This window comes from Amphibalanus amphitrite, unplaced genomic scaffold, assembly GCF_019059575.1.
Source record: "Amphibalanus amphitrite isolate SeventyFive unplaced genomic scaffold, NRLGWU_Aamphi_draft 000377F_arrow, whole genome shotgun sequence".
Taxonomy (NCBI): Eukaryota; Metazoa; Arthropoda; class Thecostraca; order Balanomorpha; family Balanidae; genus Amphibalanus; species Amphibalanus amphitrite.
This window is the reverse complement of record NW_024881871.1, coordinates 517,877-529,882: the sequence shown is the minus strand read 5'-3', so window position 1 is coordinate 529,882 and position 12,006 is coordinate 517,877. Positions and strand designations below refer to the sequence as shown.

The 12,006-nt window shown below is 49.6% G+C and overlaps 2 protein-coding genes across 6 annotated transcripts; one reads left to right on the top strand and one right to left on the bottom strand.

The window, feature by feature from the left end:
• Window positions 1-166: 166 nt before the first annotated feature.
• Window positions 167-8,960, bottom strand: LOC122389943 (KICSTOR complex protein kaptin-like). The gene is made up of 8 exons (XM_043382451.1): window positions 8,924-8,960; window positions 8,546-8,687; window positions 6,842-7,006; window positions 6,303-6,479; window positions 4,850-5,013; window positions 4,162-4,567; window positions 3,664-3,819; window positions 167-1,875 (listed from the first exon to the last, which is right to left on the bottom strand). Exons 2-8 carry the CDS (start codon window positions 8,675-8,677, stop codon window positions 1,546-1,548), a joined length of 1,530 nt encoding a protein of 509 aa, XP_043238386.1. The 5' UTR covers window positions 8,678-8,687; window positions 8,924-8,960; the 3' UTR covers window positions 167-1,545.
• Window positions 7,659-11,937, top strand: LOC122389944 (serine/arginine repetitive matrix protein 1-like). Of its 5 annotated transcripts, none has more exons than XM_043382454.1 (2): window positions 7,659-7,977; window positions 10,273-11,937. In XM_043382454.1, the coding sequence occupies exon 2, from the start codon at window positions 10,310-10,312 to the stop codon at window positions 11,498-11,500; it is 1,191 nt and encodes a 396-aa protein (XP_043238389.1). In that variant the 5' UTR covers window positions 7,659-7,977; window positions 10,273-10,309; the 3' UTR covers window positions 11,501-11,937. The 5 variants fall into 5 exon arrangements, with proteins under 5 accessions (XP_043238389.1, XP_043238387.1, XP_043238390.1 ...); XM_043382452.1 differs by lacking the exon at window positions 7,659-7,977 and adding an exon at window positions 9,042-9,112; XM_043382455.1 differs by lacking the exon at window positions 7,659-7,977 and adding an exon at window positions 9,056-9,099.
• The last annotated feature ends 69 nt before the right edge of the window (window positions 11,938-12,006 follow it).

The following is a 12,006-nucleotide window of genomic DNA, read 5'->3' as shown; positions in this document are numbered from 1 at the left end:
CTGCACCTCTGTGCAGAGTGCCCCATGGCGAGGACAGACGGTGTCTGAAAGTTTGTAAAAATAGTTACACGGCATTGCTGCGGAAGGCAATGACGCTGTACAGTCAAATGTGCAAACACTTAATAGTATATCACATTTTTGTGATGAACATGATTGAATAATAGTATGCAGTTGTTCACAAAATTGTGTCATTTTATTGACACAACAAGGCAGCATACAGAAGGGTGATATAACTGTGGTAGCCATACGTATACCAGTTTCTGCCCGTGGAGTATAAAACAATTCTTATCACACGCGCTACGTTTGAGGCTTACAAATTCCTTACAAATTACAGTCATCCTACAGGCACAGAAACACAGTCCAGTGTCCACGTCATTGCACATGCCGCATAGCACAAAATTCAAGTTATCTACCCTATGAGAGGTGACACTGAAACGCAGTTATTACCGATATCACTGGCCCTGAACACTTTCATCACTGGAACAAGAAAATGCCCGGATCACACAGCCCACCCATAAAAAACAAGGTTCACACTCGCACATTACACACGGTGTGCACGTAAATACCCTACATACATATGTACATATTACACAATGTACATAGCCATACGCTTACAATCATACGCAGTACAAAAATAGGCAAGGATGGCCGTGTGACCGGTTTCAAGTGGGTCGTGGGTGGCGGCAGAATATATGAATGTTATAGTACGGAGGTTTATCGAGACAAAACGCCTGACCACGAGCCTTATCATGATGCCGAGCCCATTGTCAAGTGGTCGCTGCCCGGGCGGCCGCTGTTGCGACTGGGTATTCGATAGCGTATGCGTTTGTTAATGCAATTTTGTTGATATGTAAATAACAATTTGTGGACAAAGCACTGAACTGACTGTGGTCGGATAAGAGTGACTTTTCTGTTGGAAACAAGGCCCATGTGTTCGCTGTCCAGCCCCTGTTTCCCAATGAGCATGTTTCGAATCGGTTGGGATAGTGATAATCGTTGTATGGTTAGCCTTGCATAATTTCTACCACGTTTTTCATACATAACTGTTTGATCTTTAAACAGAAGCGAAGTGACAAATGAGATACTGCACCAACGAAAACCGAACCTTCACAGACTTCAATTGGCAAAATTCTTGGCCAGAGAAACAGCAGCTCTGAACCTGGCATCAAGCCAGACATTACACGATCACGAATATGTGCTACGAGTGTGTCGTTAGTCCGAGTGCGTGATGTCGTTTGCGAGGCGTGCAAGTAATGTGCGCGGCGTGTGTGTAGGTGTGCATGTGTGTGTGTGTGTGTGGGGGGGGGGGGCTACTGTTTTGTCGGGACACCAGGGAATGTTGTTAAGTGTTGCTAAGCTCTTACAAAAGCAATGGAATGTCGGGGCTGACGGTATGCCACTAACCTACTCGTATTTTTCTTGTGACAATGCATTGATATATGGCGAAATGATACATTTGCCTTACTATACTACAAACCCTGATATACGGTCTCACAACTAAGGAATGCCATTCGATCACATCAGCTCACACCCGTCACCGTCCTGTCAGCTAATGGACGGACCGAACGTCGGGGTGACCGGATCGTCCGACGACGGGCAGCTGTCCGAGCTGCCGCTGTATGGGGCAGACAGAGAGGACGGGACAGTACCTGCCTGGGAGTCATCTGCGCCCGCCGGATCGCCCGTCTTATCGGCCGCTGTATCACCCGACCGGTCGGCGGTCCCACCGGCGGGGGTATCTGACGCGCCCGTCTCAGCTTCTGGTGAGGCCAGGCGTAGCGCGGCGTCCAGAAGACGCGACAGCTCAACGTCGGTCAGACCACTGAGCTCCTGTCGCCGCTGGAGACAGAGCGCCGCCGCCTCGCGCGTATCGTGCTGTCGACAGAACAGAATATGCACGGTTGAGATATCGGGTGCATGCGTTCAAAATCAAGCACAGTCGTGCGTCCAGCGAAAATAGAAACAAGGGTCCTGCTGAGCTATTCAAAATGACACCGCTGGGAAGAATGAGTATTGAGTATTGAGTAATGAGCCTACCCCTTGGTAGAGGAATAAGACGAGAAAGCCACCACAATAATGACGAGTAGGACTGATCAATATCGCGCTGTAAGTATTCTGGCATTAAACTCACTAAGACTTAAAGCTTCCTAAGACTCAATCAGCAATCAATCATCGTTCGAGAATAAAAAGCGTTTTCGTACCGACATCATGACAGAAATATGCAGACGTAATGAGCCATGAGGGATGACATGCACTATTTTGTCAAAGATGATTGATATTCGTTACGTAAAATGAAAAAAACAATCGTAGATAGTGATGATGAAAAAGGCGGCGAATATTAGGTTTGTTTATTAGGGCTTTAGCGTCGACTACGGTGGTTATCTTGCACTCGATGGAATGGTTGCATTAGGAATGGGTGCATTAGCCAGATGGAAACGCAGACCGGTGTAGCGGGCGCCAAGAGGCCACCTAAGCACGTCAGTATTCATACATGCTGATGACACCGCGACAATGAACAGTGGCTGTTCCATAAAGATGACCGCCTGGTAGCCTAATACCCAGCCGACAATAGCCGCAGAGGGAGGGGGGGGGGGGGGTGATTGCACTCACATTTCACGACATCCAACGAATAGGGTCGTGCAGTTTTTAAGGCCGCCCCACACTGGACCTCGCATGCGGGTTGCGGGTCTGCGGGTTTTGGGCTCGCGGGTATAATACTCATTCATGGAGTTATACAACCATTCTCTTATCTGGTCATTACATGAATGTAGTGAAGCCGGTACACCCTCAGAAAATTGCATATTATCGCAGTAACAGCACAACGAACCAAAATTCGACTTCAACAAAACACACCAAAACTAGCAGCCCTTGCAGCGAGGAAAATCGAAAGTTGACTCAAAATCAACTTTTGGAATGCGATGCAAGTTGGCTCGCATGCTAAAAACATGCACACTGGCTTGTTACATAGTGGTGTGGGTCACTCAACATATAATACATACCTATATTTCTTAATTTTAAAGAAACCCGAAAACCCAAAAAATCGCAACCCGCATGCGAGGTCCAGTGTGGGGCGGCCTTAAGCCAGACATACCAGACGCTACCTTGACTGGAGCAGGACTCCGTATAACCCACTGCCCTAGACTGATCATGTCGCAGTCACCTTTTATCAGGAGTTCGCTTAGGAAAGTCACAACCGCCGAGCAAAAACCCCAGAATCTAGGCAGTCCAATAGGCCGACGGGGTCTTTTCACAAGGAATCGGTCTTGGCTGGAATCGCGAAAAGAACGGAAGACGTCCTCATCATATTGCTGTGAGAAGCAGCAAAAGTGCGAAAGTTGCAGGGTAGTGAGAGGTTTGCCAACTATGCGACCGGCCTGTGCTTGGTGTGCGATCATGAAATGGACACAAGCACAACTGAAACTCGCTTTCTCTGTGCTATTCGTCTTCGCACACTGATGAACACCCACAAATGCGACAATGACCAACAGACTAGTTATACAGCGATGACGGGTGACCTAAACCATCGGATACGTCCTGTCGGCTGGCCCAAAAGAGCCAATTGGCTACGATGCTGCCATCTAACAGCAGCGCACCATACCAACAGCAGGATCGGTCGCCATGGCCGCGGGGCGCCGCTCGCCCACACACGCGCTGAAGACCCACCTGCAGCACGTGCAGTCCGTGGTTGGTGAGCACCACCAGCTCGTTGATGCCGTCCCCGATGAGGTCCACGTAGGTGACGGCCAGCAGCGGCTGTGAGAAGCTGAACCGCCAGATCTGCGTCCACTCGTCGCCCTGGGTGCTGTACACCAGCAGCTCCTGTCGCAGCGGACAGAAACAGGTAAGAAAACTAAGCGAATGTCGCAGATCTTCGATTTTGGAGAAAGCCATGGAATGATAGACAAAAACAATGAAATAGTGAGTTTATGATGTCAGGAAATTGTCAACTGATTATGAATTGACAGGATCGCTCAGTTTGCTGTGTTCAGTAAAAATCCTAGCTTCTAGTCTGATCACATGTCCAAAACTTCATGAAAAACGGCAAGGAACCCATTCGATCCGCCACCCCGAACATTGTGCATTCATTCCCGACTCCCGACCCCTCCCCGAACGTCGCCAGCCCTCGTCCTCGCCCCACCACCTCTCCGATCTCCGACTCACCTGTCCGTACGTCCCCAGCACGATCTCATTCCTGCCGTCCATGTTGATATCGCACACGCAGCTACACGTCACCACATCACTGACATCACTCTCCGCCAACGTGTGACGTCGCGGCGGGGGCTCCCCCTCGGCCAGAGGTAGCCCGCTGTACACCACTGACGGCCACAGAGCGTTGGTGACCAGCAGATGAAGCGACTCTGGGCCTCCGCCAGCCGCGTCTGCCGGCTCCCGGAGCACGGCAGACACAAACCCGGGCGTCTCCAACCGGGTGCCGAGGCTGAACAGACGTACGGAGGTAATGGGGCTGTCGTGGGTGGCGGACCAGGCGAACGTGACGCTCAGAGAGGCCAGGTCCACCACGCTGACACGCACGTAGCCGCACTCGCAGGCCAGCGCCGTGATGCGTCTGCCGAACGGAGGAGGGGCCGTGAGTGAGAACGATGGGATTTCGGGCTACGATGGGTCATCATGGAGACAATTGGTGATCGCCGATAAATTAGCTTACCATTACTACGCAAAGTAGCGCAGCTAGAGGAATGTTTTATTTACTTTCTCATGGGAGAAATGTCATCTAACACACGATAGCAAAAAATGAATAGAAAAATAGCTGGACGACAGAACAATATCTGAGTATTTTTCAGATCGAGCGTAAAGATAAGGCATAAGAGGTGCTATTTTTATAACTTACGTTCCCGGTATGTCCTTGTAGAAGTTGGTCCACATGACGATGGAGGGCAGGTCGGCAAACTCTGGGAAGAGCGGCTCGAGGGGCTCCTCCCGGAAGCTCTGGTTCGGCTTGTCCTCCACGTACAGATGAATGTTTTTATCGCTGCCGCTCAGCAGGAAACACGTCTGTGGAAGGGGCACGGAAGAGGGTCAGAGGGAAATTGGGCGAGATGAACAGCTTGAAACAAGGGTGAATCGAATATGACAATCCATGGCTGTGAGGCTGAATGCATTCCGATCTCTTCGCGGCTAGCCTGCTACTATATAGCAGGGTTTGGTGTTTGTTTAATTTTTCAAATAAACAAACATAAACAAACTGTTCACGAACAAAAGTGTTCACGAACAAGTGACGTCATCGGTCAAATTTTGGTTAACAAACAACGAACAGTTCGCGAACGTTCATGAACTGTTCGCGAACACGGTAAAGAGGGGGTAGATAAGACCCCCTCCTTAGCCATTTCGCTCCTAATTGAGATAGAACCTTGCGGAAAAAGCCAGCGTGTACGTCTTTACAAACCACAGCGACTGGTATCCGATTTCAAGGTCTTACACCAACCGGTGACCGCCGAGGTCAGGTCAAGTGCCATAAAGTAGGGGTTTGGTTTTTGGTACATAACTTCGCCACAAATGGTGGCAGAGCCGCGATTGCGGCACCATCGTGCTCGTCGTGGCCAGGCGCGTCGAATGATATGCTTTTTGTTTGGATTAGGTCTTTTTAGTATGTTGACCTCAGGTCAAGGTCAGGTCAAAGCCACTCGGGTCACAAAGCTGCATGGAGGATGTTATGCTGCATATCATTCGATGTAGCAGTTCTTTCTGAGTCGATTGATGGCTCAACCGACTCGCTAGCTCAATTTGACCGGAAGTTATAAGCGAAAAGCTCCTAACTGCACCAAACAACCTTAGTGGCTTCTTATATGACGTCATGCAAGGTCTTAAATGCACAATTTAAGCCTCAGCGTTGCAAAAATAATTATGAATCATGATTCCATGTGCTTGATATATGACTGGTGCATTTTTCACATGTAAAACATGCCTGCAGTCATGTCGGCACCGTATGATAACAGTTGCTCCAAAGATATCAGAAATGATGACTTGTTCATGAACCTTCACGAACGTTCACGAACTGTTCGTGAACAGAGAATCGTTGGTGAACATGTGACCTTGAATGCCAAAATTCGTAAACTATCAAATAAACAAACAAACAAACATTGTTCACGAACTGTTCATGAACAAATATACAAACACCAAACCCTGCTATATAGTCGTATAATAAAATATGCAATAGACCATCAACGCATCAAATGTCCACAAAGCCACGTCTCTTTCCTTCGATGACAAAGGAAACACACCCATGTAACATTTTTTCATTTCTTTTTTTTACACGTCTCTGGCGACGAACTCATCCAACTCACGTCCAAAATGCCGTTGATTTCGACGACGGCGTGCTGCAGCTGGTACGGTATGAATTCGAGCTCGACGTGTCGCCAGTTCTGCGCCAGCGTCTCCAGCAGACTGGCGCCGAACTCGGGTTCCCAGTCGCTGTAGATGTTCAGGTACTGCGACGTCTTGCCGTCCGAACGGTCCACGTCCTGGTGATCAGAGAGGAACGTGGGAGCGAATGTTCAGTTGAAGGCCAAATATACACGGCGTTCGTTAACTTGTAGGGGACGACACCACACAACGGTATGCTCTCGCCCAGTTCACCGTTATACTCCGACATATTAATCGAACACCGTTAGAATATAACGGCACAGTCCTCTTAACTCCAACGTCTTTTCAGCTGGATAAATGTTATTACGCGGGTTAAACGATCCGCTCCTCTTCCAACTCGAACCGTCTGCCTTCAAGCCCTCCTAAACGACACTTTAATTGCTAAGCGCAGTAACAAGGCCCACAAGCACCCCGTCTCTCACTCAACCTCCCGGATTAAATTCAAAAACCACGACCTCACTTTGATAATGGCCAGTCCGACCACCATTTCCTCTTTGTTTTCACTCTTGTTGAATGCATCGACTGATATGATTTCGGACCCCTCCGGCAGGTAGGTGAAGGGGATCTCGTTGACGGTCGGGTGGAGGAAGCCACGGTCATCCTGCACGTACTCCAAGGAGTAGACCTGAAAACAAATTATCGCCTGGTTCAGTACAAAAAAAAAGAAAAAAAAACACCAGGCAAGGGTACATTCAGACCGACCCACGTTTATACAGTCAGGAGTTTAGAAAGCCGTCCCGAGCATGCAGCCGAGCGGTGAAGCTGCCGCCCAAACCTCCGCCAATGTGCCGATACGTGGAGGATCATCCCAGATTTCGTTAATCACTGGAATATGGTCCTACGGTAGGTTTTAGCACGCAAGTTATCACGGAAAACAATTACGCGAACGACATATGAAACCTGGCCGCCTGTCCCAAGGAGTCGTATCCGCGGACGCTTGGTCGCTGACTCGGGCCATGGGATTTGCGACCACCGGACGGTGGCGAGACATATAGCTCGATTCCGGACCACCTTTAGCAGTAAGCCGCCCCTCCCCTTCCCGGGGAGCCGGTTCGGAAATCAGCTGACGGCGGGTCACTGGAGGCAATCTTCATCACAATTCTACCGGTTCGACCGCTGCCCTCGACGGTACGCGGACGCCCGCAGAGCCGTGGTAGGCAGGGTGCGTAAGCAGGGTATATAGGACATCCTGGTAAGTACCTCAGTCGAGAGGTGGCCAATTTGTCGGAGCACGTGCTGCTCTGATCCCCGGCCGTCGCTGACGCCCAGGGTATATTGAGTGAAGCTGACGCCCACCATGAACTACCAGACGTCATCTGCGCGGAGTCGCGGACCCACCGCAGCTGCAGGATACAGACTGGTTGGCCTCCTAACAATTGTCTTTGGTCAACAAGAGCCCCTTAGCTAAATGAGTACCCAAGGGGACACTAGCAACAACTACATCAATGGGTGCACCAACAGATGAGATCAACAGAAGTCAACTTCTGACTAAGGAAGTTTGTCCAAGACATATAAAGCCATACAGAGCAAATTCTCTTGATAATGCCTCTGACTTAATGGGAGGTCCCCTTTCAAAAGGAGTAGCTGAGTCTGACGGTGAGTAAATGCCTTTAGGATTGGGTGGGATCTGGAGACCTCTTAGAAGGGTGCCAAGATGTCTCAGAAGACTACTGGAGCAACCACCCTAAACTTTTGGAGAGAAGCTGCTACATCTTTACCTGCAGTTTCTCATAATAAGAGATTTATTCTGTCAACTTTTGTGCAGAAAATGGGCTGCAGTGACCAAAACCAGCCAGCAATAGCAACTCAATCTCTCACAATAGATGGCACCACTTGCAATTATCAGGATTAGGAATTTACAAACATGGCCACCATCACAAAGCAAAAGCATATAAATGGCCTTCACTGCAGTCTGCAATTACTTCATAGTTATGCCAATAGATATACAAAACATGAAATAAAATTGACCACATTCTAGCACAATATTCCTTCAAAATGTCAAAGGCACACAGCCTAAAAAATGGTACCTTACCTAACACAGTTGGAAAGGACATGCTGCTTCTGCAAATCATAATAAATATGACAATCGATAAATTTGTGATATGTGGCTCAGTAATGCTTTGACACTTGATATGAAGGAGGAGGACAACAGAAAATGTCTTACCTTTCTTTTGAGTGATGCTACAAGCACCTTCGTAACCCCTCGTTCCACTTGCAAGAAAGCAAGACTGTATACATTGCCCTGAGAGGGCAAGGGGATAAAATGAGCGTCATACAGTCTCACTGGTGGTGCCATAACCTGTAACCTGTAAATAAAAAATATTTGTTAATTCTTGCACAGCCCAGCATCCAAGCTCTCCTTCACTGTGTGCATAGTGTGAGCATTGCCAATCTTATACAAGCACAACACAACCACAGCTCTCTCTCTCTGTATGACTGCACAGTGCAAGCACAGTGTTTCTGATTTAGGTTTCAACTTGAACTTTGATGAGAGGTGACATCAATATGGCCCAAATTCTACAAAGTACGCCTCGCAAGATACCAAGCTCCGCCTCGTCATTAGCTATATTTTTCATTTTATTCATACATTTTTTATGACGTCATTCATGAAACAAGCGTTTTAGAAGTGCTCCAGATTATTTCTTGTAACCTTGAACGCTGCCTTTGGTAAATTGGTTACATTTGTGGCGCGATGATGAATGTTTTGGCGCGCGGGAGGTAGGTAAGCCAGGTGCGTTTTCACATTTATTTTTTTGATACATTTTGCTTCAAAGTGACGGTAAAGCCGAAAAACAAATAACTCAGCAGCCTCCAGTAATTATATTTTAGTTTGAAATTACATGAGTCCCACTACAGTCGTCAATGTGGGTGGGGATGATTCCATTCCACGGCTGGCGCAATGATCAAAATAATATCCACATTTTACAACCAAATTTCTTCAGTGAGTGACTTAAACTAGGCTGGTTAATTTTTAACCTTCGTTTCTACAATTTAGGGTAGTCATGGGCTATGGGGCAGGCCGAGGAGTCACCAACGGCAACACATGTTTTGTTTTCAAGGCTCAAGCGTCCGCAAACCTACAACCTACAAACCTACAACCACCGGCACCTCTCCTTGGTTGCAAAAATGAAACACACCTGCCCCACTGTTGCCCAATTTAGCTCAGTTGCAACGTGGAGATTATCACATGGGCTTTGATTCAGGCAAGCCCTCTCAAATGTCAATTTCATAATTCATGATTGGCTCTCCCAAAGGAGCTCAGGCGCAGTTAAAGTTATTTATGAACTCTTCCATTTGAGTTGAGTGATCTCTATGTATATTCCAAGTGCTTCTTCTCACTTTGAACCTGCTTGATTACATTATTTAGAGGACTGTGAATGGGGTGTTTCTTCTAAATCTATGACCTTAGTGCTTTCTGTCATACCTACCAAGTATGAATGGGAACTGGGAAGGTCATAAGTTTCCTTTATCCAGATGCATGACATTATGCTTAAAACACATTGGTAATTACCTATTACTATATATTTTTCATCCTTGTTATGCTGGGCTACAACTCTTGCTTCCATTTTATATTTCACTGTTCATATTATGGAATACCTATTCTGTTTGTTCTGCAATCAGTTTAAGTGGTCTCACAACACCATATTATTGTGAAAGCACCAAACTCTATTAAAAATGAATAGGTGAGTAGTAAATAGAAATACAAAGGAAAAAAACTGTTGACCTAACCTTTTCAATCCTTGACCATATTGATTAGGTACTGAAAGCAAAAGAAAACAGTGTTTCAATTTTTATCTGTGCACCTAGCTTGTATTCTAGAATTGTAGGGCTAGCAGGAAATTTGATGTATGATCAATGATCATTTCTAACTTCAGTTTCTTTCTCACCCAGGTGTTCTGTCTGAGCCCTGAGCCTCGGGCATCCAGCCATGGACACCACTCCGGTGATGAGGCGCGGCCGGACCAAGCTGTCGCGGCGGGACCGCGGCCTATGCAGTCCCAGTCCGATGGCCGTGTGCGCGGCGTCCTCCAGCTCGGCGTACGGCACCCCGCTGCGCGCGCCGCCGACAGACTCGTGCTGGGACTCGCCCGTGTCCCCTTTCAGTCCTCCGCCGCTCTCACAGACGTGCGAGGTGTACTGGGAGGACGAGACACAGCGGCGGACTATAGAGGAGATGCGCCGCAGCGCCGGCCGTCCCGCCGACCGCGTGCCGCCGCTACCGCCGCCGCTGGTGGCCTCCCCGGCGCCGCTGCTGCCCGCCAGCCGGCGGCGGCCCGCCCGAGCCACACGGCAACAGCAGCAGCAGCTGATGGCCCTGCTCGAGCGGGCCGAAACGCTGTGCACACAGTCAAACACACCTAACACGCCTACCAGAACAACGGAGCCGGAGCGTGAACCGCAGCCGGAGCCGGAGTGTGAGCCGGGGCCGGAGCAGCCTCCGCCGCCGTCGGAGCCGGAGGCCGACAGCGGGGCGCCGCCAGAGATCGAGTCCGACCCCGAGCTAGACCGGTCTATGCTGCGCTGCACCCAGCTGGCCGAGATGGCCGCTACCGAGTCGCCGGTGCGTCGCGGCAGGTCCTTCAACGCGTTCGTCATGGAAGCCATGCCGGACGACGAGGACGAGATTTTCAGTCAGATTCCGGTCGAGGCCCTGGACGGAGCCGGAGAGCCTTCGGCGTCGTCCAGCGGCGCGAGCAGTGGCTCCAGCGTGCCGCGGCCGGCCGGCCGAGGTCTGCCGAGGACGGTGTCGGCACCTGACCACCGGCCGCCTGGAGAGACCGGAGGGAGATGGACGGCACAGCCGGGCCGGCTGTCCTCTTCACAGACGTCGCCGTCATCAGCAACAGCGAAGGTAGCGCCGCCGAGGACTCGCATGTACGGCGCTCAGGCAGCTGTCAGGGGTACCTGCGCTCCAGCGGCTCCCACCACGACCAATGCAGCTGCAAAGAGCGCATCCACTGGCACACAGCGCGCTGCAACAAAACCACCAGCGGCAGCTGCGCCGCTCGACCCGGCTCGACAGAAGGCTGAGATGAACCGGCGCCGTGCGGAGGCGCTGAGGCGACTGCGACAGAACCAGCGCTCTCGGTCCCTCGCCGTGAAGGGACAGACGCGGTAGCTGTCTGTGCGCGACGAAAGTGCCACTTGAGGTTTGTGAATTGTGATTCAGGATTCCTTGCTCGTGCTGATGTGTGTAAGTGCCGCAGCGGACTCGAAAGACATGTGGCGTGACGCTCAATTGACGGGCTGTTGTTATTGTGAAATCCAAGAATCTTGGGCGAATGGCATTGCCTTGTGAATGTCTGTCACTACATTTGATAGCATACTAGTGAAACGTCTTGAAGAGCACTCCGGCGTTTACTAAGGAAGGAAAATGCCGAATGTTGATTGACAGCATTGTGTATATTTGTATTGTGCAATGGGATTTTTCAAGTCCAGAGAACGCATGGGGTGGGGCTGTGAACCCAGTGGGGGGCTGCCAAGAGACGGTAAATGTTCTTTGCGAGCTATTATTAAGGAGCATTCCAAGCATCGTAATACACTTTTAATAGTAATCATACATTATGTGCGTGCTTGTGACCGTTGGATTGGCCGGCATGTCCTGATAGCGGAAGAAAAAAGACC

What these genes read in the sequence shown, in the direction of transcription:
- LOC122389943 (XM_043382451.1), bottom strand. Translation starts at nt 8,677, where the DNA reads ATGGCACCACCAGTGAGACTGTATGACGCTCATTTTATCCCCTTGCCC. An exon ending in AAATCAACGGCATTTTGGAC is followed by an intron (nt 5,014 to 6,302) that starts GTGAGTTGGATG and finishes CCCCTTCCACAG; the next exon opens with ACGTGTTTCCTGCTGAGCGG. An exon ending in TACAAGGACATACCGGGAAC is followed by an intron (nt 4,568 to 4,849) that starts GTAAGTTATAAA and finishes TCCGTTCGGCAG; the next exon opens with ACGCATCACGGCGCTGGCCT.
- LOC122389944 (XM_043382454.1), top strand. Translation starts at nt 10,310, where the DNA reads ATGGACACCACTCCGGTGATGAGGCGCGGCCGGACCAAGCTGTCGCGG.